This window comes from Populus euphratica, unplaced genomic scaffold, assembly GCF_000495115.2.
Source record: "Populus euphratica unplaced genomic scaffold, PopEup_1.0 scaffold32.1, whole genome shotgun sequence".
In the NCBI taxonomy this organism is placed as follows: Eukaryota; Viridiplantae; Streptophyta; class Magnoliopsida; order Malpighiales; family Salicaceae; genus Populus; species Populus euphratica.
The window spans coordinates 1,369,191-1,393,095 of NW_011499861.1; the positions used below are offsets into that span (position 1 = coordinate 1,369,191).

At 32.1% G+C, this 23,905-nt stretch overlaps 1 protein-coding gene and 1 long non-coding RNA gene across 2 annotated transcripts; one reads left to right on the forward strand and one right to left on the reverse strand.

Moving 5' to 3' along the window:
* Positions 1–3,506: 3,506 nt before the first annotated feature.
* Positions 3,507–18,326, reverse strand: LOC105124829 (exocyst complex component SEC10-like). Its single transcript, XM_011024972.1, is given in 26 exon segments — positions 3,507–4,409; positions 4,834–4,917; positions 5,006–5,104; positions 5,776–5,834; positions 6,620–6,704; positions 7,118–7,215; positions 7,473–7,619; positions 7,725–7,817; positions 7,957–8,085; positions 8,169–8,222; positions 9,114–9,287; positions 9,373–9,458; positions 10,308–10,398; positions 10,500–10,598; positions 10,720–10,796; positions 10,877–11,045; positions 11,536–11,627; positions 12,750–12,869; positions 12,967–13,072; positions 13,154–13,204; positions 13,287–13,388; positions 17,043–17,117; positions 17,195–17,428; positions 17,534–17,569; positions 17,572–17,631; positions 18,097–18,326. Coding segments are annotated over 25 exon segments (2,499 nt in total). The 5' UTR covers positions 18,097–18,326; the 3' UTR covers positions 3,507–4,330.
* LOC105124828 (uncharacterized) lies at positions 16,319–16,980 on the forward strand. Its single transcript, XR_842122.1, has 2 exons — positions 16,319–16,679; positions 16,902–16,980. It is a non-coding gene; the product is annotated as an uncharacterized LOC105124828 (long non-coding RNA).
* Positions 18,327–23,905: the final 5,579 nt, after the last annotated feature.

Consider the following 23,905-nt stretch of genomic DNA (forward strand, 5'->3'; position numbering starts at 1 on the left):
TACCTCGTATTGATTTGAATTTTAGAGGATCACCTAACAACAACCCTAAGAATATCTAAGGGACTTTGTGCATGTATTCATTTTAAAAAAAAATTACAACCCCTTAAAATATTAATTAAAGATGAAGTTGATACAGTCTGAAAATGAAGGTCATATAACACACTATGAATGATTTATAAGAATCTTGAAGAATAATTTCTTTCAAAATATTTTCTGTAATTTTTATAGCCTCATCAAATTCATTTTAAAATTTTAATATTAAAAATAAAATATTTTAAATTTTTTTTTAAAATATTTTTAAATAAAAAAATACTTTAAAAAATAACTTGAATCACTTTATTATCACACCGTACATATTCTCGGTCCTTCCACCAGTAGAGCAATATTATTCACGAAAACCAAGAACGCGGAAAGAGCATTAAAAGGAGTGGTCATTAACACACACACGTATATGTATATATATTTGTGTGTGTATTACGAACAACACTTTTTTTTAGATTATTTGTCGCATGCAAGTTTTTTTTCGTTTGTATTTTAGTTACTAGTGTATAGAAAAAATTATGGTGTTCTTCTTGCTCTAATAATCTTGTTTTAACAAAATATAAAAAAATATATAAATCAACTTACAAAAGGTAAATTTAAAAGTATAGATTGAAATAAAGATCAATTCTCTTGTTTTAAAATAGTTTATTGTATGTTCTTTTATGTTAGCAGTGTTTCATGAAAGGGGAAGTTTTTTAAAAAGCGAAAGTTGTCTGGATATTCAAACTCTTGCAGAATTGTCTTTATATAAAGAGACAGTTTTAACATTAATTATGTTTAAAATCATATGACAGGATGCAATTCTAATTTAAATAGACTTTTAGATCTACATAAATATTATGTATAAAAAGCCATAATTGTCCATTCCCTCCGACAAGGGAACCGGTGACAATGAATTTTCTTCTTATTACATTGAGAAAATAAGGCAGTCAATAATAATCTCAGCCGTACTATTTTTATCTTGATTTACGCGGAGATTCGGTAAGTTTTGTTTACTTAACATAGAGTAGCCTTTCCTTTTACAAGTTCGGTTGGCTCTTTCTAAGAAAATATAAATGTTGGTGAATTGATTAAGGATGGAAAAGAAAGATGACGATGTTCCACAAGGCTTGTGTGTGTGTGTGTGTGTGCGGAAACCATAGAATCCAAGGTAAATTAAATTACACTACAAAGCATCGTGAAACTAAACAATTCATTGTGCATTTTTCATATGAACGATGCATTTTTTGACAGTTTGGTCATCAGATTGTTTTTTTTTTTTTTACAATTTCATCATCTCAAGTTTCATCAATATGGTTTTATATGGGGAGATTCTATTTTAATTTGTATTCTTTCATGTATATAAAATATTGATGAATATTTAGATGATGAATTAAAAACTGATTTTGCAACAGAGAACTTTAATTTTATTTAAAAAAATTATCAAATAAAAAAATTGAACCCCATTTGAAAAAGGCATGAAAAACTTGAACTTGCTTCCTAAAGTTTTAGTTTATCTATTATTGGATCCTTGTTACTTTAGCATTACACATTTTGACTCCAATTTTTTTTTTTTTGACATTTCAATCTCTGATATGGAGAGACTAGAGAAAGTATTTATAAAATATTAGAGAAAGAGAAAAGGTGTTCAAATGGTCACAATCTGACTACCAAAAAAGATTAATATTGGTGTGAACGTATTTTTTTCAAGGAAGGTGATGTTATTTTTTTAACTATGTCAGAAAAAGTAAATCTGGGTACTTAAAGTTATTTTTATTCATTTGATTTTCATTTTTTAAAGAGATTAAAAGTTTTTTTGTGGTGAGAAATAAATTTATTCAGGTTTATAATGTTTTTAGATAAAAATAAATTAAAAAATAAGTTTTTGTATGAAAAAACTCTTATTTTGGTGACAAGAAGAAAATTATGCGGAGCATGACATAACATACAACATGTATATATATATATACACACTGCATGTTAGGTTTTTGGTTCCGCAAGCAAGCTTAACCTCTTTTTTTTTTTTAAAAAAAACAATTGATTGATTTTTTTATTTAAATTTTAGTTAAATAATATTTATATAAAAAAGATTTGTTCTTAGCAACCATAATTAACCTCTAATAAAAAATGTATAAAATAAAAAAGGCATATGAGATTAAATATTTCATTATTTCACTGTGCTTTAAAAATAATAATAAAATGATTCGTCTCATATCAATATAATAATAATTAATGGACTCTTGTAAAAAAATCACATTAATCTTAATAGTTATCATTCATTTCTTGTAAAAAAATCACATTAATCTTAATAGTTATCATTCATTTCTTTAGAAGAACAAGAGAATTATTATATGATTTAATTCAAGATACAACGTGTCTTAATGAAAAACCAAGCCCTAATAATTTTTTTAATTTAATATCTCTATACCAAAATAAAATATATTTTTTCGACTTCATGGTTTACATTGAGGGCGCGACTTCATTGTCAGTTCATCAATAACCCAGTTCCAAAACCACTTTCCACGTGGTGTGAAACAAGCAAGTCCAGTTCCATCACTTGATGGAACCTTAAAAATTTAAAATTTTCAAAACTTTTAAAGGGACAAAAAGGGAAGGAGAATAACTAGAGCAGGTTAAAAAAACAAAGGAGGCACGAGATACACAAGTGGCGATGGTGGTACTACTGTAAGAGAGGAAGAGTTTTCAGAATTGTTCCGCCACCACTACGCGTAACAAAAACCTATCCCTATTTCTTATCTACACTTCTCCAACGTATTATGTGCTATTGACAGAGTTGTGAAGCACTTGCTTCGGCACTTCGGTGGAGGATGGTGTGCTTGCTAGATATTTCTTTTTAATTTTGTATCCCATCCTATACAGGCAGGCGTTTTGAGGCTTTAGTCGAGTCCCCAGCTGGTTGGTCAAACATTTACACAAAGTTACGCCTCATGAACCCTTGTATGGGTAGATAGACTTGAAAAGAGTTTCTGGTGGTTTACAATCGATTGACCACGGCGACACACTAGTGATTTGTGGGGTCTCAGCACATCTTTGATTTTGTATTTTTACAGGGAGGAGCAAGGGAAGAGTCAGCTTGTCGTGATATTGGCACAAAGGAGATGTTACTCATAGATGCCTTCGCCATCAAAGAGAAACCTAACCATCCACTAAACGTTCTTCAGTAATCAATCTCCTCTATCTTTCTATCCGTTGCTAAGAGATAGACTAGACGAGGGAGGAGCACTTTATAGTGGGAGGGATGTGCCACACTAGTAAAAATAGAGGCACCCCACCAAATAATAGATGCAGTACCAGGTGTCACAATCGCTACCTACACTTTTCTTCCCATTAGGAGCGATTCATGAACTAGGTGGTGAAGGTAGGAGTTGTACTTGCAAACAATTTGAGCCTTCATTTGTGCCGGATCCATCATGATACACGATCGTGTCCTTCTTTTGCTAGACATTCCATGTGCACAAAACAAGTGCTGAAATTAGCAACTGCTGTAAGCATTTATGGCAGTCGAAACTGAACTCTTTGTATGGAAGCCACTTGGTACTTACAAATGGAGCAAGCCCTCTGAGCTCGAAAAACTTGGAAGTTGGAAACCTGAGATTCTACCATTACAATCACCGGTGGTTGTCCTTTGACTAGATGAAATTCATTAATCAAAGCCGAAAGTGAAAATAGAGAGAAATACGCCATCAAGCTTGAATGGGAGCACATGCAGTAGAATGCAACCTTTTATTTTCATCGATTCTTAGATGTGGCAATGGCGAAACCTGTAGCACAATCCTATCCTCTGTCGCCTTCAAAGACTAACTGCTTTTCAAAAACACTGGTTGAGAGCGAACATTAACTGGTTAATAATTAAACACCTCCAGTTGCCGGGCTTAACGAGATAGAATAAATGCTTCCGGGCATGCTTCCTCCTCTCCTTTTCTTTCCCTTCCCAATCCAACCAGTTACACCGTGTTGATGTCCATCCTTCAATCCTCAATTGTTATGACATGAAACCATAATCCTCTCCTTCTCGTTCTTTCTGACCCCTCTGTATTTCCCCTTGAAAGCTCATTTACAGAAATCTCAACTTTTAGCACAGAAAACTTTACTGTACCAGATTCCTGGCCAAGCTGAGATGAATAAATACGAATAAAGTTAATTTCCAACTAGCTCAAAAACTTGGTCTCAAGCTGTCCCAACAGATCCAATTTGAGGTGACTGTTGCCGCCACAGAAAGTTCTCCGTGTGAAGTATCCAACATTTCATGCAAGACATCCAAAAAATATAGAAAATAAACGATGCTTTATCAACTAGAGCTTGTCCACAAGGAACCAAGTCTTGATGCAAGTTTAGCACTCTTGTAGTCCTCTCTAAGCTGAATAAACCTGAAATGGCAGCCAGTCAAAGTTGTCATCAGAGAAATCAACAAAACAGATGAAACCACACAGAGGGAGTGGATCCACCATAAAAAATACTCAAGTGACAAGGTAAAGAACATTAACCCTAGGGTTTCAACTGAAGCAAAAAAGATTTCAAGATACCTCTAAATCACATCTATTGTATGGGAAATGAATTCATAATTCTTAAAAAAACATTTAATATTTCATGCAATCCTAAATAGTGCATATGTTTGAGAAAATTCTTTGTTTTACAAAGAACAGAATTGTAAGGGATAGTGTAGCCAAGCCAACTAGTTTAAGATTTAAACCCAGTTCTAGGTGTGTTAAATAATGCATCCACTGTATCAGACTCAGTACTTGTAGCAATTTGAGTGAGTTCTATAAAATAAAATAAAAACACTGATGATACCTTTGTGCATCTTTGCGTATACTGGGGGTACCCTCGAACAAAGTGGAAAGACTTTCAGGAGCAACAATAAAGACATTGGCCATTCTGAGACAAAAAATTCCCTCAGTAAAATGAGATAAGGAATTGGAATTCTATATAAGTACTCAAATCTGGTCGATGGCTTGCAACTTACATGCCCAGCAACTCAAACTTCTCATCAATGGAAGGAGCATTAAAACTTCGCACAAATTCTCCATACTCGGTTATATCACGTTTCAACCGCAATCCTCCACTGCATAGGAGAACCAAAAAATAGAACAATTATGTAAAACAACTTGTTGGTGCCATTCCCAACAAATATTAGAACTTGATAAAATAGAAATCACATGATTTGTGCATAGTTTATCCATAAATAAGTTAATTAAACTTTGAAAGAGAGTGCTACAACATGATTAAGTAATCAAACTGGGGATTTCCAAGAAGAAAAAATATGCACGTAGAGAGCATCTAGAAGAATCATTTCCAACTTTCAAGGACCCCACTAGAATATGGGCCACTACAAACTCTCAACAACCAAAATATGCTCCCCAAATGCAAGGGAAACCCAATCATGACTTATGGGCAAACTATATGCTAATGAGGAAGCTCCAAAACCAAGCAAAGACAAAACATAGATTTCAGGCTCAGCATTCCCCTTTTCTGGATGTTCACATGTCATGAAGGTTAAAATGCCTTCCTCAATTCTCAAAATCCCAACATTTCTTTCTTGGATACGAAACTCAGAAATTCAGAGTGGACTGAAAGAATTCCAGCCAAAGCTGTCAAATGCAGTAACCAGTTGAAACATGCTTCTCTTACAAATAACAGCAACCCTAACTATAAATGACAACGAAGGATCACCAAACTACTGAGCATAAATGTTAGGCAATTTAATGCATGGAGCATCTCAGCAAGGCAAATTACCTGGGATTAAAAGTGAACTTCTGCCAATGATTAAGCAGCCCCTTGTGTAAGCGATTTCCCTGAAATGATAAACATATCCATGTTAAGTGCTAATGTTCCCTTCAGGTAAGTATAAACTGAAGGAAAAAAAATGTGTATGCATGTAACTGCTATCCCATGCTACCTCTCTTCCCCAAGAATGAGCACAGATTATGTAGGTTTGTCATTGCGCTGAGTGAAATCACAGGTGTCTCAGTCATATTTCTGGAAATCATAATGATCTGCCTCACCAGAGTACATTCTAGGAATGCTTCTATTATGGGAGGGAAGAATCTCAAATTTAACCCGACTGCTGAGAATGACTGTGTATGAGATAACATTTTCAGTTTTGAGTCATGTTTTAGCAATCTTGGAAATACAGATCAGTCTGATGAAATTATGATTTAGAAAAAAAGGTCATTGCCATTTATAGCTTTCCAAAGCAGTGTCCTCTGAGAGCTGAAAGAGGTCACCTAATAGCTTGAATATAAACTCACACCAATTTTCACTTAAAGCTCAGTGGCAATGACTGTTACTTGTACCAGAAAGGGAAAATAAAAAAGAACAGAGAGAACAGAATCACTGAACAATAATAAAAATGGAATGCTCAAAAGACTTGTTGAAGCAATACCTCCTCCAATGTGCCAAGAAACTCGTGTCAGAAATATTAAAAAGATAATGTAGAAGTACACATACCATTCTTCCTATGGCAGAGAACATAAAAACTCTCTTTTTGCAGATGCATGAGCAATCATGAATGGAGGGCAAACTTGGACAACCAATTGCACACAGAAGAGTAAAAGAATCTCAGAGATAGACCACTTACCAATTCCGTGAGGAATGCTTGTTTGTTAAGAGCTTCCAATGCAGTGAATGCAGCCTCAAGCACACGTGAAAGATATGCCACAACTCTAGCCAAGAGAAATAAAGCAGTTACTATCAATAATGACTGAAATATTGAGTTATTTTATTAAGAGATATGCTATTTAACAAGGATACATGATGGAAAAGAAATGAATTGACCCACTGTCACAGAATCAGATTCATAATATTAGGTGTATGACTGAACTTGGTTAGAGACTTGGGACCATGGATAATTAAAATAGTGGAAGCTTTGTGTTGTCAAATAGAAGCTCCCACTCGCCAAGTGTGACCAGCAAACACACGAATTAATACATTTCTAAGAATCATGGAAATAAAATCTTTTGAGCATGAAAACCCAACAAAGAAATGGATTGACTTCGTATCACTTGTTTTTCAGACAAACCAGCAAATATGCTTTTAGTTCAAAACACAATTTCTGAGTTTATCGAGCTGAAAATACTTTGTGCAAGCATTTGTTGGACGATGGTCAGGAGCCATTCCATCATCAGGTGACCGATAATCTGTTGCCTTTTGTTCAGCTGGTAGCAATCGCTCTACCTGTTTGGGAGTTTCCCAAAGAAAACTATAAGAACAAGAACTTAAAAAATAAGCAGAGAACAGATCAGCCAGACATGGAGGATGGTAGCATAATTTTCAATAGATAAAATATAAAGATATGACTAGAAAAAATATAAATGAAGTGTTGTACTAAATATGATGCCACATAAATACGAATGGTGAAGAATCAAGGACCAGCAAGTGTCCACCTGAATCCATGCAATGTTATAATAAAACACTACAAGGCAAGAACAAACCTCAGCCATAACAGTTTCGATGCACTGTTGAAGCCCTTTATATGCTGCAGCCTCTGCAGTGGACATAGCTTTTGCCATTTCCTCACATGAAGCAGCATGTGCACCATCCACAGGTAGTAAAAGGCGAGATATAGAATTTGCAAAATACTGAAGATGAAAGTTGAAGCCGTTTTAAGTTCTCTATATATCACAGGATTTTCCTTGTTGCTAATTTCACAAAAATTTAAACAGTGTCAGTACAAGCCAACATACTTGCTGTACCATAGCCACACTACTTCCACACTGTTGTACAGCAACCATGAAAGATCTGAAACTGCTCTCACCAGCAGCAGCACCAGCCTCTGCCTGCATCTCAACATCAATCTCACTTAAGCACTATGTTCTGAGTAAATGCACATCACCTTTATAAGAAACTCCATTATAGGTACAACTCATAAAGAAGGAGCAATGATAGAGCAAGGAAAGGCATTGATCAAGTAATTACAGCAGAAGCAGCTGCAGCAGCCACCCTTCTACTAACAATCGTTCCCAGCACAAACCGTTCTCTTAAAGTTGCAGCTTCAGTGAGACCATCTCTAGCTCGTTCAAGACCTTCTGTTATATATTGCCCTACCTACATTTTTTTTTTTGAAAAATAAAAATGTGACCTAACCATGACATCAATTAATGAAGTAATATATTTAGCATGCAACTTACTTGGTCTAGCAAGCAAGTGAACACTGCTTTCACATGGGCTGCAAGGGTAGCAGGCTGCAGAAAAGCATGTTTGGATTCAATAAAAAACTACCGGTGAAATATTTGAACCTCTTACAAATAAAGAAAAATAACATATTCATATTTAATCCCTCTTTTACTGCAAATTATCACAGTTTAGCTTCATTTTTAGAGAAACAAATAGAAATAAAAGACCAATCAGACTCATACTGGCTAATCTTCATTTCATTTTTTCAACTCAATACCCTGTTTAAAACATGTATAGTTGTATATTCTAACAATTCTTCCTTTGGATGTCCGTATTTGTTATTTGATGCCATTTGATTCTGTGTCTCAGACATCAGGCTGGAGAACATAAACCACAACAAAGTAAAGGCCTTAACCACCCCAAAAAAAGCCAAGACAATCCACAACTGGAGGTAATTAAGACAATTCGAGAACACCCAAATGAGACATTATTTCAGATGTCACCTCCAAATGCACATTTTAACCCGTCATTATCACATATCCGTTACAAGATAAGATTTGACAAAAGTATGAGTTTGACTTGTAATGCTTAGCAGACAAGTTAACATTCTTATTCTATCTACCAGGCCAAATAATCAAGGTAGCCTTATATGAATCTATACATTTGCTAATATAGCTGCCAATTTCATGAATGCACGTGAACCTTACTTTAACTAAGACAAAGAAAGAAAGAAAAGGTTATTTATACCAAAGAGCATTTCAGACGAGGGCGCAGGATTCTTAGACAACTTCACAAAAGAGGAACATTCAAAGGAAAAGATAGTTACTGCTTAATTACCTTTTTGATAACTGGAAAAGAGTACTCAAGCATTTTGCAGTAAATCCAATGGTATATGGTGCGACTATACCAGAACTCTCAGTAACAGACAAGGTATATTTGATTGCAGAAATAAAAATTACCAGAGATGAAAACAACGTGCATCTTGATATTGCTTCCTCATTCCACCGCACAAATTCTGTCACAACAGTAACAGATATCTGCTGGTGGGAAGATGCTGCAGAAGCCCCTTTTGAGCGTCCAATAGTCCCAGTTGGTTCAGAAGGCTGCTGGCTCTCAGAACACAGTTCTTCCATCTGCAAATCATGGTACAGTCTATTGTCGCCAGAGAAAAAAGTGCTCTGTAGAATACAGGGGGGAATAAAACATAAACACACAAACCTTAGCTTGGTATAGTTGTCTAAGAGAGGCCTGCTCATGTTCAGGATATTCATCCTTGTGAGAAGAGAACAGAGACTCTGTGAGGCCTGTATCAAAAGAGTCAATAATCACCGAACTAAATGAGGAAAATTGCACAAGAAGCTGGACAAATGTGACTAACATTAGTTGATACACACATCCATCAAGTCATGCTAACACTGTTATTCAGGAAATCAGTCTCATTGTCAACTATGATTTGCAGTGACATATTTAAATATATCAAACATCAGCAGCAATCTCTGCTACAAAGTAAATAGAAATTTTCTGAATTGAAGAAATCCACAGGTCATTTATTAAACTACGCACAAACTTTTCATAGAAGCTCACAATTAAGTATAGTTTATTTACACACCATTCAAACTCATATTCTACAACCATAGGCAAAAGAGGCCAAAATTTAAAATTTCCAGGATTTGACTTGCATTGCTTAAAAAAGCTAATACTGTAGACATTGACTAACTATCATAAAAGGTAATTCTATTTGAATGTATCATATAATGTCCATATCTTTATAGTATTCAGGACCAGAATCAACAATTTAGCACCAAACAACTGGACTTAAGGCACCAGTCATCATCCAAATGACCATCTCTGATTTTTCCTTTTTCTTTTTTCATTTTGGTTAAATAGGAAAGGGTGGAAGATGGGATGATGGGAATGATCCCCCAATCCTGCAGCCTTGGTATTAGCTAGGACCACATAGAGCAAAGGCTACCCGTTGCACCATGAAGTCATTAGCAAAATTGTTTCCACAATAATTAACAGGGAAAACATATGATAACAAGAAAGACAAGCCCAGCTCATATTTCTTCATCGATTAATGATGCGCTACACTTGCACTGAATATTGCAGATGATTACACATCTAAAATTCACAAAATAAAGTTAGTTAAATACCCTCAACATCCAAGTCACCACATCCAACAGCTCGCAGGTCTCTTGCAAGTTCCTGGGTCTTCTCATATGCCACTGCTAGCATTCTGAGATACTAAAGCCTCAAGTCAAACACAAAAAATGTCAATATCTGATTGTCACATCAAACTGAAACACAGGAACTAGAAACAGTTTGGACCAAGCAATTCTACATACTAATAGAAGTCCGCCTTCTTCCATGGGAGGTAAATTCACAAGCGATGGTTTCACTAACAATTTATCTAAAAGAGCTGTAACTCGTTGCTCTAAAAGTCTCTGCACATTCGTAGAAAACATCATAAATATGAATTTGCACAAAAAAAGGAATGCAGTTTGCAATTTGAACAAAATGATGTAAAACATATGAAGTATAATAAAAACATTCCTGCCTGGATACCTGAACCAAAATAGACATGACATTGTTAGGAGAAGGGAATACTGCGATAATTGTAGCTGCTTCTTTACGGACAGTGTCTGCAGGAGAGAAGCGTAGATTTTTAACAATCCTCTGAAGAATAAAACCCTTGCTTGAGATAAATGGCTATTTTCCAAACCTGTGATTTCTTTGAACAAGGAAGAGAGTCCACAAGCAACATTGCTAGGACTAGCTTGAGAACCCTGATCACCAAGAACCAATCTAGAATCTGCATTCATGACTTCCACATCAATGAACATTGGACTTGTTGCCACATAATGTTGCATGGCGCTAGTGCCCCTGTTGAACTGAAATGCAAAAGGAAACCCATGAGATAAAAAGAAAAAGAAAGTAAAGGAAAAAACAGAAAAGGAAACCTTTCAATGAATATGCAAGATCCCTTTATAAATGGAAGATCCATCTTACTTCAGAGATCGATGAAAAGGAATCAAAAGGAAACAAAAAATAACTAAAATTTATGGCTTAAACAACCTCCCTCCCATTTTTTCACCAAAAAGTGTGGAAAGGAATAGCATATCTGTGGGCATTTTGGACCAAGTCATGCAAGCCTGGAGGACTTTTCTTATTATTTTCCAATAATCATTATTCTGTTGTAAGTTGGACATGAAGATTTTAGTTCAAAGATGAAACTACGAAAGCTTATATCCAATTAATCAGTTCAACCCTAGACAGTAAACAATATTACTCCCCCAGGCCAGGATAATCTAGCCATGTTCAGGTGACCACAAGGTGTTAGGCAAAAAAGTATTCTGTCCAATCACATGACATAAGAATCACCTGAGATAAAAATTTTGCACATTCAGCCATGGTAGATAATTCTCGTTTCTGTGATGCTGCATCAAACCGAGCCAACAATCTATTCTCCAGTTCTGCATGACAGGTAATAGGAGGAAAAACGTCACCCTCTACAATGTTACTGTAAGCAAAAGAGAAAAATCCACCAACCATAAACATCTTTATCACTTCTTCTTGTTCTTTTTTTTTTTTTTTTGGGGGGGGGGGGGGGGGCTTCCATGGCTGCAAGGCTTGGCAGGACCAAATAACCTTGAATTGGTCCTTGTAGAGATCTGAACAAGGGACTCTCAAGACAATGAGTGTATGGTGATAATTATTTTATCAAAATATCCTTCAAACATTGAAAGTAACAAAGGTAATTTCTGATTCCAAGGAGATGCATAAAAGCCAGTAATGATATTCCTTTTAAGCATCACAATCTGCATAGCTTTCTTCCTCCTTTGCCAATATGGATCTGACTTTTTTGTTGTTTAGGATGAAAGGAGAAGGGATAATTAGAAGTAAGGAATTGCATGGTACAGAATTGTAAATGAGACATCCTCTGTAAAGGAGGATAGAACAACCATCTAAATCAAAATATCAAAGCAACACAATCCTTTTCTTGAGAACTGCCCCTAAAGACATCTGCTGCCATGACAATGCTCAAAGGCAAGAAGAATATCCTATTCCACAGCAACTGACTTAGTGTGAAGTAATAAGTGAAAATCAATGCACCTCCTCTCCATCGAAATGCACATACAGCACATCTCCATAAAGAACTAAAATCTTTCTCCCATTAAAAACCACAGAAGAATCCAACACTAGTTCTTCTAAGAATCACCTACTCACAGCTGAATTGCGAACACATAGCCCTGCCACATATCCCACGCTACAGGGCTATGTGGAAATAAATCACTCCAAGATTCTTCATTATGATGGCACATAACACAATTATTCAGAGACTGGACCATATGGAAATGTGTATCCGCAAACTCTTTCTCATCACAAGCTAGCCCTTTTCTTCTAACCTGATGACGATGTTTGACGATATATGGTATAACCATTAATAGTTATTAAACTACACAGTTTGTCATTTGGACATAATTTTTCACTATTTTCATTTAACACTAAATCATTGTATTGTTTTCATGCACCATGCATGGACTTCCTGTGGCAGTACTATCAAATCCAAAAAGAACAATGTGCATAACACATACCATTGCAGTAGTCCTGAAGATTAGTGACTGCAACTTCTAATCCTCGGTTTGCAGTTGCATTTCCCATGACTGATGTTACAGTCAAGTCTTGTCTTCCAATATCTTCCTCAGCGAATGACCCTATAGAAAAGCGACAGAGATCATGCAGCATGACAAGAGCTTGAGGTTGAAGAATTATGAAATTCCAGAGCTTTGTGAGAACATAATGTCATCTTACGTAACTTCTGCGCAATTGAAGCCGCCTCAGCAACACGGCTGTCATCTGAAAACAGAGGTGAAAGTTCCATTAAGTCCCCTGGGCTGCCATTGAATTCCATCATGTACTGCAAAAATTAAGTAAACAAGGTGTTAATGCATTGTTAGGCTAGGCTAATAAGCATAAAAAATAAGTTGATGGGCAGTACCTTTATGAGCTCTATTGTTTGACTAGCTGTTTCCCTCTGAGCATCTGCACTCTGACATCATAATAAAAAGGGTAAAATAACTATAGAACTGAATACATAGCAAAATTATAACCGAGTATAAGAAAAGTTTTACCTGCAAATGGTCTCCTATTTTGGCAGCAGTCTGTCCAACACTTGAAATACGTGTGTCAAGCCTTGCAAAGCTATCAAACAAGCCATCTACACCTTTTTCCAGCTGAAAGACAAAATCCATAGCAAATGAAATCAAGATTTTTGCTAAATTAGATGGATCGCATAAACCAAACAAAGAGAAACAAAATGTTCTTGTCTTAAAGGAGCCAAACCAACCGAATGCCCTGAAGACCTAAAAACCACTAGCCAAAAATGGATAATGAAACCCAATCAATTTTATTTTCTTTCATTTTCTTTTTATTTAAAAAGGATTATATATTTTTCATTGCCTAACTTCAGTTCTTCATTACTTTTAAGCCAATCAATTATATAGAACTAAATTTGTAGCCGCGCTCCACCGCGGGTTGGGCAAATATTGTTTTCAATGTAAAAATGAATGCTGAGGAAAAAAGATTTGAGACCTGAGTCATTGGTTTGATTAATAATTTAAATAATATGATTAAGAAAAATACAACAATAAATAAAAAGACAAAAAATGTCAATGAAAAAAAGGTTAAAAAAGCCCAATCTGATCTAACCCAAATTATCAAACAACTTAATGATCAAGAGCAAAATTGAAAAAAAAAAAAAAGAGGAACAAAAAAAAATTAACCTAGTTTAACTAGCAAGCTTTGTGACAATGAATATAAAATGGGATAATCTCATAGAAAAAAATACAGGAAAAAAAGTTTAACTATCAATTCTTAATAAATCAAATGAGAACATGACAACTCCACAAAAAAAAAAAGGAAAAAGACTTAGCTCAATCTCTAGCAGATAAAATGTTAAAGGATAAAAATCAAGGAAAAAATATAATTTAAAAACGTAAAAAAAAACTTCCAAGCCCAACTAAGTAAAAATACAAAATCTCTGACCTAGTTGTAATACCAAGGTGAATGCATTTGAAAGAAAATTAAATAATATCATGAAGCTTAATTATCAAACAACTTAATGCTGAAGGGTAAAAATGAAAAAAAAATTAAAAAAGCAATGAAAAAAATGAGTCAACGCAGATTATCCAGCAAATCCCTCAATCATTGAAATTGTGAAATTCTTAAACCAAATTCAATCAAGAAACTTAATTTCTAACTAATTTAATTTTAAAAAATAAAATTGTAAGAAAAATATCAATATAGAAAACTTTCTAAAAGAAAACAGATAGCAAAAAAAATGTGAATCAAGTTCGGTAGGAATAAAAACCCATAGATGATGAAATTGTAAAAAAAAAATGACCAAAATAACCCAATAAAAGAAAATGAAAAAAAAAATGCAAAAACCAATTTCCAATAAATCAAATGTTAAAGGATAAAATTGAAATAATTTAATTTTAAAAAAGATCCAAAAAAAAAGTCAATTAGCTTTAACCTTTAAAACCGGTAATCCTGGTCCTAAACCTGGGATTAACCTCGTACAAAAAAACAACTCAGTTATCCCACAAATATTGTGATCATGAGCGCATGATCGGTATAGCCCAATACAAAGAAAAGGAAAAAAATAGAAAGACCAATTTCAAATAAATTAAATGTTGAATGAATAAATTGAAATAAATCAATTAAAAAAAAAAGGACAAAAAAAAAAAACAAAACTCAACCTAATTAACCTTTGAAACTGGTGACTTTGGTCATGAACCCGAAATTAATTCCATAAAAAACAAACCGTAAATATTAATAAAGAAAATATTTATAAAAAAAGGGTAAAAAAAATTAGCTTTAAAAAGGGAGAAAAAAAGTCAACTCGAGCAAACCTCTTAAACACGGTCTAACCTAAAAAAAGTAGAAAGATCAAATTCAAATAAATTAAATGTTGAAGGATCAAATTGAAATAAATCAATTTAAAAAAGGACCCAACAAAACAAAATTCAACCTACATTAACCTTTTAAACCGGTAACTCCAGTCATGAACCCAAAACTAATCCCATAGAAGGCAAACTGTAAAAATAATAAAGAAAATCTCTAAAAAAAAGGTCAAAAATTAATTTAAAAAAACATTAGCTTAAAAAAAAGAGGAAAAAAAACAAGTCAACCCGAGCAAACTTTTTAAACTCCGTATAATCTCTAAAACTCAAAACCTATGAAATCCTTGAATCGAGTTCAATTAAAAAGTTTAATTCCTAGCTAATTTAATTTTTGGAAAATGAAATCATGAAAGAAAATCAATTTAAAAAAACTTATAAAAAAAAGGACAACAATAAAAAGAATATATATCAGATTTGAAAGAAAAAAAACTCAGAGAATAAAATTACAAAAAACCTAAAAAATAATGCTAAACAAAATAAATAGTAATAAAAAAAACCAAATTTGAAAGATAAAAATAAAAGGAGGTGAGATTTAAAATCAATTGTAATTTTATAGCATATTAAAAATATTAAAAAAAAAAGTAATCAAGGGGCCAAATCTAAAAGATTAAAAATTAAAAGGAAATGAAATTGAAAAATATTTGTAATTTCATGGCTCATTCAAAGTAAAAAAAATAGCAATCAAAAGAACAAGAACCACGTATAAAGAAGGAATACATTGCAGGGGCTAATCTGGTTTTTTGAAGGGGCTAACATGGAATTCAAGGGTGGGGGTAAAGAGAGAGAGAGAGAGAGAACGATCATTAGCACCAAACTCGATGCATATTAGGGGCATGTGCTGCCCCATTACATCGAGAGCATCAAGACTTTTCAAATGTCACCCTCCAAGGAGACATTTGGTGGTCAGAAGGCCTTTCACACACTATCAGAACAACACGAGAGTCATCCACACGCTGGTGCGTGCTACTAATAGGTTTATTTTATAATTATATTTAATAAATATAATTTACAACAATGCTCATGCGCACCCTTAGAATTACAATAAAACCAATGTAAAATAACAAAAAAAAACATTTAAATGATAATTTTGTTGATTTAAAGGCATCAACATAATTACATTATTCTAAAAAAATTGAAAATACTAAAATATCCCTGAATAGTAGGCATTAGATTATTTTATTCTAAGATTAAATTAATAATGTTATTATACAAAAAAAAAAAGATGAAATTATCAATCTAACCCCATATAATTTGTGAAAAACAATTGTGTTATAGTGAAAAGACCATTTTGCCTCCGATAACTAGTTCAAAAGTTTTTTGTTCAAGGTCAATTTCATAATCACACTATTACAATGAATAGTAATATGAGTTTTGGTGAACAATAACTTTCCTAGGAGAATTAGTTTTTTTTAAATTTAATCGGCCACTAAAAATTAAAATGAAAGAAATTATTATATAATATCACTGAACTAAAGGAAATGGAATTAGCTTCCACGTACATTTATGTATGTGTGTGTTATGTCTGGTCACTACTAGTTGATGCACTGTGACATAATATAGGTTCTGTTTATTTCTGCGTTTTAAAAGCATTTTTAAAAAAATTTAAATTTTTTTTATTTTTTTATTAACTTCAAATTAATATGTTTTTAATGTTTTCAAATCATTTTGATATGCTGATATCAAAAATAATTTTTAAAAAATAAAAAAAATCATTGACATATATTTTAGCATGAAAAGCTATTTGAAAAGCAACAATAACCACACTTCTAAACAAACCCGTAGTCATCATCATTGTGCCTGTTATAGAGGTCCAATCAGGAAGTAAAAGATAAAAAAGCTTTTGCAGTTTACTTCAGAAAAACACATATCGCAACAGTTTTTAAAATGATTCAAATACATGCACACAGACACCCATAAACTCACCTCAGCAAGTGTTTTACGGTGCTGGGAATCTTGGACAGAAACCTCCTTCTTGAAATTGTAGAGCCTTCCATTAATCTTCAATCCAAAAAAAATTTCACCAGAGAAATTTTTTACAGCTTCGTATTATTCATCAAATACTCTTGACAACCTACCTGTTTACGGAGGTTTATCAACTCCCTACAAGAATCCCGGAACAAAGACAAAAGACTATCCACTTCAGGAAATAAAGGAGAAGACAAGCCTTGCGCCAATGGGGCTCTTGCATGTCCAGTTGCTAACACATCACTCCCACCGACACCATCAGCTGAATCTGCTTCTTCATCTTGGAAAGATGGGAGTAGATCATTTACCAAGTTCCCAAATAATGCATCAAACGAAAAATCACCCTACAAATTGAATTCAGACTGCAAGTTTTAAACATAAAACAAAGCAAAAGGTATGATACCAAGTTTTCCTCATGAAGATTAAGCTGTCCACTATCTACTCCTTACCTTGAAATCACCTATATCCAGAATGAGTGGAAGAGAGAGGTAACTGACGAAGATTTTGAATTTATATTGCTCCTGATTCCATCTATACTATCTTTCATCTGCTTCACATTATGCATATTACGGTAAATCATCACCGGAAATTAAAATTTCAAGCACTGATAATAACGCTGATAATATTTCAGAAACCCTAGCTAAAAAACTTGATCATCATCGCATGGGCACCAAAATAATAAGTGTGCCGGAGAGATTTACCTTATGTAAGCTGGTTTTCTCTCAGTAAATTCTAAGCTGGAAATTTCGTTACAATGAACCAAAAAAACACAAACCATAAAATTTAATCCAACTTTATCTCCTGCTTTCTCCAATTTTCTCATAAATCAAACAAAAAGGAAAAGGAAAAACCAATTCAGCTTCCCATCTAGTAGTAAATGCTAGAACCAGTATACAATGCTCAGTTGATCACGAAATGACCATAAACCCCTCCATTAAATCTGAGAAAATTTAAAATAAACTAAAACGCGTGCAGTTTATAGATCATGAAGCAGAATTGATAAGAATGTTACCTCGTCAGTGATTGAATCAGAAGAAGCAGAGCGCGGAGACGATGGCCACAGAGAGGCTTTGGCTCGCAATTTCTACAACTTGGTAGGGTAGATCGAGCTTTTGCTGAGAAAGAGAGACAAGAAACAGACTCTTCATCAACGAAAACTACAATGAATGATTTTTGTATTTTACAAGGTTCTGTTTTGGCCTTAATTTGGTAGAAGGAAGGGTCATGCTGAGTAGCGTTAGATTGGGGGATTACGATGCAAGGTAAGTTGGGATGAAATATATACTATTTAAAAATATTTTTTATTTGAATATATATTAAAATAGTTTTTTATTTTTAATATTAATATATTAAAATTATTTTAAAAAATCAATTTTTTAATTTTTTAATTTAAATGTATATAAAAAATAGAAATTATTATATCCTCTAGTACTCACAAAAAATATTTATGTATCACAATATCAGAATATATATTATAAAAGTATTGATGAATTTTAAAATTAAAAAAAAAATGCCTTAGAGGCTCCGATTACCCTCAAACCATTTTTCAAAGTCATTTTCTCGTCTCATTATATTAATTAACATTTTTCAACCACTCCTCTTTTCATCTAGGAGGCGAGCATTTTCAATTTTAGTTTGATTTTCACTTAAAAAATAATCGAAGTAAAATTTACTTATTTTTAATTTAAAATTAAAACCAATTTAAATTGGGCAATTTTCAATTTATTTTGATTCAATTTATGTTGTTAGAAAACCAAAAAATATTTTTTAGGTTATTTTGTGATTTTTTATGAGCAATTAAAATAATTGATATAAAAAGCCTATTCTGATTGTCCAATTTTTTATGGGTTTTAAAACACCTTTTGATTAATTTAAAAATCCTTTTCCAATTTATCAAAAAACATTTTTGTGTTTTTCAGTTGGGTTTTTTTTTTTTAAGAGAAGCTACTCGGTATTAAATATCAATCAAGCCAACTCGATTTCATTATTTGTCAAAAGCAGGATGTTACACAACTACCATAAACAAACCAATAGCAGAAGCAGTTAGCAACAAAATTAAACAAATACCCAAACATTAAAACCATTACAATAACTTAAAAATTTAAGCAGCATTTTAACCATGCAAGAGAAGTTAACTCCTTCACTTAGAACCAGATCAACTATTCAAAGTATCTGCATTTAATTAACTCAATGACAAGATTATATTGTCATTATCATAAATTCACATATTGATTATAAAAATTTCACATCAACTCAAAACTAGACAGATAAATTTAAACCATACTTTAATGGCATAAAACACTCGCCGGTCCTGTTTATTTATATATTTTAAAAGAATTTTAAAAAAAAATTAATTTTTTTTATTTTTCACTTCAAATTAATTTTTTTGATATTTTAAATTATTTTAATGTGTTAATATAAAAATAATTTTTAAAAAAATAACCACAATCATACTTAAAAGAATTAAAAAATATCACCTAAATCTCAAACCATGTAAATCCATTGCAATTAAGAAATAAATTCAATCATCATGATGCTTAAAAAATGATCAGGCATCCAGACATCATGATTCAAGATTCAAGAGAGGGAGAGAATAAATATAAATACCTTGTGTTTGCGTGTTTTAATAAAATTTGATTTTTTTATTTAAAATCACTTTTCATATATTTTAATTGTTTGGATGTACCGAATGTTAATATAATTTTTATAAAATAAAAAATATTATTTTTTAATATATTTTAAAATAAAAATATTTTAAAAAATAATTCTTATCGAACTTTTAAACATTTCCGAAGCCATTAACACCGTTACACGTGCAACTATTGGGAGCATAAATAATCTAGTTTCAGTAATAAGAAAAACCAACTAAACTTAAAATTCAACATAGTGAAAGCCCTAGTCTAGTCAAGATTGTCTACACGTGTCCTCTAAAGTGAGCACGAACTCAATTTCTATAAAATATGTAAAACCTTACTTATTTTGAACGTCAAGAAAATCTCCACCATTAAATTTGTAATAACTTTAGCTTGCCGGAGGTAAATTATATTTAATCTTGAGAGAAATTTTCAGAAATTTTCAAGAATTTGCTATACCATGTATAACTTTTATTCACTTTCAAATACAACAAATGATTGAATAGAATTTACTCAACATGAACTCATAGTAGCTTAAGTTGACCTGCAAAATGTAAAATTTATTGAATCACATTAATTCATTTTATAACTATATACTGTTTTTTACTTTCACTGTGCATTAATTATTTTTTACAATCTTACTTATTATTATGGTGGAACAATGTTTTTTTTTTTAATTTTGATCCTCGAATTTTTACTCTATACAATTAAACTATTTTGATCATAAACTATACTCGTTAGCGTCTTTTCATGAAGAGGTTGACTTAGAAAAAAGACTTGAGTGACAAACACCGGTAAAATAGATGGCAAATTTAAAGTTTGTTTAAAAATTTCATTTTAATACCTCATTGTTTTTAGATTTTACATAACTGGTTTAACTTTTAAAATTTTAATTTTGATACTAAATTTTATTTTCTTTATTTTTTTATTTTTTGATAAGAAAAGAGAGAGAGTCTAGCCAGGTTCTAACATTAAGAAAGAAAGTTGTTGTTAGAGATGATTTTAGCAACTAAAATAATTGATTTTTGTGTAAAATGATCATACATGATCAAAGAAGTTCAAATTTGGTGTTTTTTATACCTTGAAAGTGTAAAAAAAATAGAAAAGATATTAAAAAGATTTTTTTGAGTTGGTTTTGTGTTTTAAGGTGTTTTTTGAACGTTCGAAGGCAATGAGTTGGTTTAACAAGATTTCTAAAGTATTTTAGGTCAGGATTTGGTTTAAAATAGGTTTTTGGAAGAAAAAAACATAAACTCTATTCTTTTAGTCACCTAAATGGTCGGAATTTGGAGAATTCATATTCCGTGTTATCTATTTTTTTTTCAAAGAAACTAGGACACTCACTCCATTAACTTAAAAAATAAAGACTCGAGCGCGAGCCATTTCTTAATGAGTTAGGTGTTCAGCCTGGCTTACTAGACTTGGCAACACCTGACCTTATTATTTTTTTTAAAAAAATTGATTTGTTTTAAGTAATAATATATTTTTTTTAATTAATTTTAATTTTACATCTTAACCAGTACCCTTTCTATATGATTTTTTTGCTTGTTTAGTTTTTTTCAATAGTGATTTTTTTTTTATTATATTAGGTGTATTTAACTTTTGAAAAGGCTACTATGATTCATCTATAATTATTTTTTATATTTTATATAGATTAAATTTATTCTTTAAAATTAAAAATGTTTTTTCCTATAACATTTTTAATACGTGTAGTCTTGTAAGATTTTTTTTCCTTTTATTTCTTTTCAAAAATTTTATGTGTTTGTCGATTTCTATTAAAACTTGATTTTAATAAACAAATTCATTAAATACAACTAAATAAATAGCCCGTGTTGTGATATTAATATTTTAATCTATATTTATCTTTTATTTTTTCTAGTTTTATTTTTATTTATAATTGATTTTTTCTATTAAATTGTCTCGATTTCATTACATAAAACATATAATAAACATGTAATCTGGATATATCTTATGTTCAGATCACAAGTTTTATATGTTAGCTCCATTTTATCTAGAATAATATATTTTATTTATTTATTTGTTGTTGTTACCTTTATTTTTATTATATTATTAAATTAATTAAGCTTTAACTTCATTATTATTAATTTTTTATAGGTTAAACAAATTTGTTCAATTCATGACATCACGCAGAAAACCAATCTAGTAGTACCCTTCACTTAACCACATAACAAAAGGAAACCCACTTCGATTTTCTTGATCATTGGTCTCCAACAGTGTGTAGCTTGTAGCATTACACTAAGCAGACACCAAAATACCATCTTTTTTTCTCAAATAGGTGTCTCCTAAGCATAAAATTAAAGCAAAAGAAACAAGTAACATAAAAACTCAAAACTCATTATTTCTTGGTCTTTCCTTGCTCTTCTACCTCGTTATCAACACCCTTAGTAACAAGCTGATGAAATAAATGAAGAGTTGGGTGTAGCAGGCTGATTCAAGACCTCCTGTGGTGACTCCACCGCCTCTGCAGCCTCTAGAGATTGAGAGAGGTAGAAGGGGTGGGGTGGGTTTGGGTTTAGCAAATGTAAATTTCAATATTTATACCCCTGTTTATTTTCCCCTATTTAAACCAATTCACTTGCACCAACCTTGTATGAAAATTCCAAAATAAATACTCTATCGTTTCTCGTTGTCACGACATTTATCTCACAGTAGAACTCTTATTGAAATCCAGAATGTTCTTGAGTATGCTTGTGACGGCATCATGCTTATGTTCGACAGTCGAATAAGCACAGTAGCATAGATTTTTTTAACAAACAGCCCCACCAACACCAACGCACCATGCCTAAGATGCTCGTGTTGGATTATCCTGTCTCTACCAGTTATTTTTTTTCATATCTTCGGTATAAAGTAGTCTCCAAAAAGAACATACTTAGTGTTTGGTACCGCAGTATATTTTATTTTTTAAGGTATTTTTTATTTAAAATTATATATAAAAATATTTTTTCAAAAAATATTTTAATATTAAAACGATCCAAAAATAATAATATTTTAAAAAAAATCAAAATGCTATCTTCCAAATACCTGAGAAGGATTCTCAAGTATCATGTAGAGAGAAAAAACATGGGTTGAAGAAAACTGTTGTGACCGCAATTCATTTCCTGGCAATACTTTTTCAAAAAATTTAGCGTGAATTCTGGAACATCATCCAGAACGAGGATATATCCAAAATATACTCCAATCCTGTACATTTCGCAAAATATAGCCAAACATCTCCTTGCCATTCTCCAATTCGATCTCGATTTCCATGGTCATCAACGAAAAGAAAAGGGAATCTCTAGCTAATGAGAAGCCATCACTAGGGGGCTGAAAACTCCCACTCAAATTGCTCTAAAACAGCATCGCAGGCCAGAGTGTTTGATATTGTAATAATTTTTAAGATATAATAAAAATATTTTTTAAAAAATATATTTTATTATGATTATGAGCTTAAAATATATGATAGATTTCAAGCGTGGTTCAATTTTATATTCATGAAAGCATGTTAAAAATATTTGGTTAGAAATTGTGGTTCAAATTGAAATTATAGTATAATTATTTGAAAAGACTTGATTTATAATCTTAATTTTTAATTACATAAAAAATAATTTTATAACCAATAAAATATTATAAAAAAGATTTAAACATATTAGAATAATATTTTATAATTGTATCATTGAATTTACTATAATCTCATCACGTATGTAATTTATATGCAAAAGCTTGTGGTTTCTTTGAACTTATGAATGTAGAGTCACATTAGTTAAAAAATCATTGGGAATAAAATCGAGACGATAATGAAACTCCATAAATACCACATCTTACAATGGAGTTTTTTTAATGTAATTATGAATTGTCATGAATGTGATGACAATTTGAACTTGCACCTTTAATTAAATGATGGCATATTTTGTAAGGTTCACCATCTTTTTTTTCAAACTCTATATGCATGTTCTATCAAACAATGTAATAAAAAGTGGACATGGTTGAAAATCTCTTCACAAGTTTATAATTGTCCTCACTTCAAAATTCTTGCAAATGATATCTTTGACCTTTATATGGACCTAAAAATCCATATTCATTAGGATATCTCAAATCAACCAAGTAGTATTTTGATTAGTACTTAAAAGTGCATTTTTATCATGATTTTATATCATCATTTTGCACTTGAAGTATCAATAACTCCTTAAC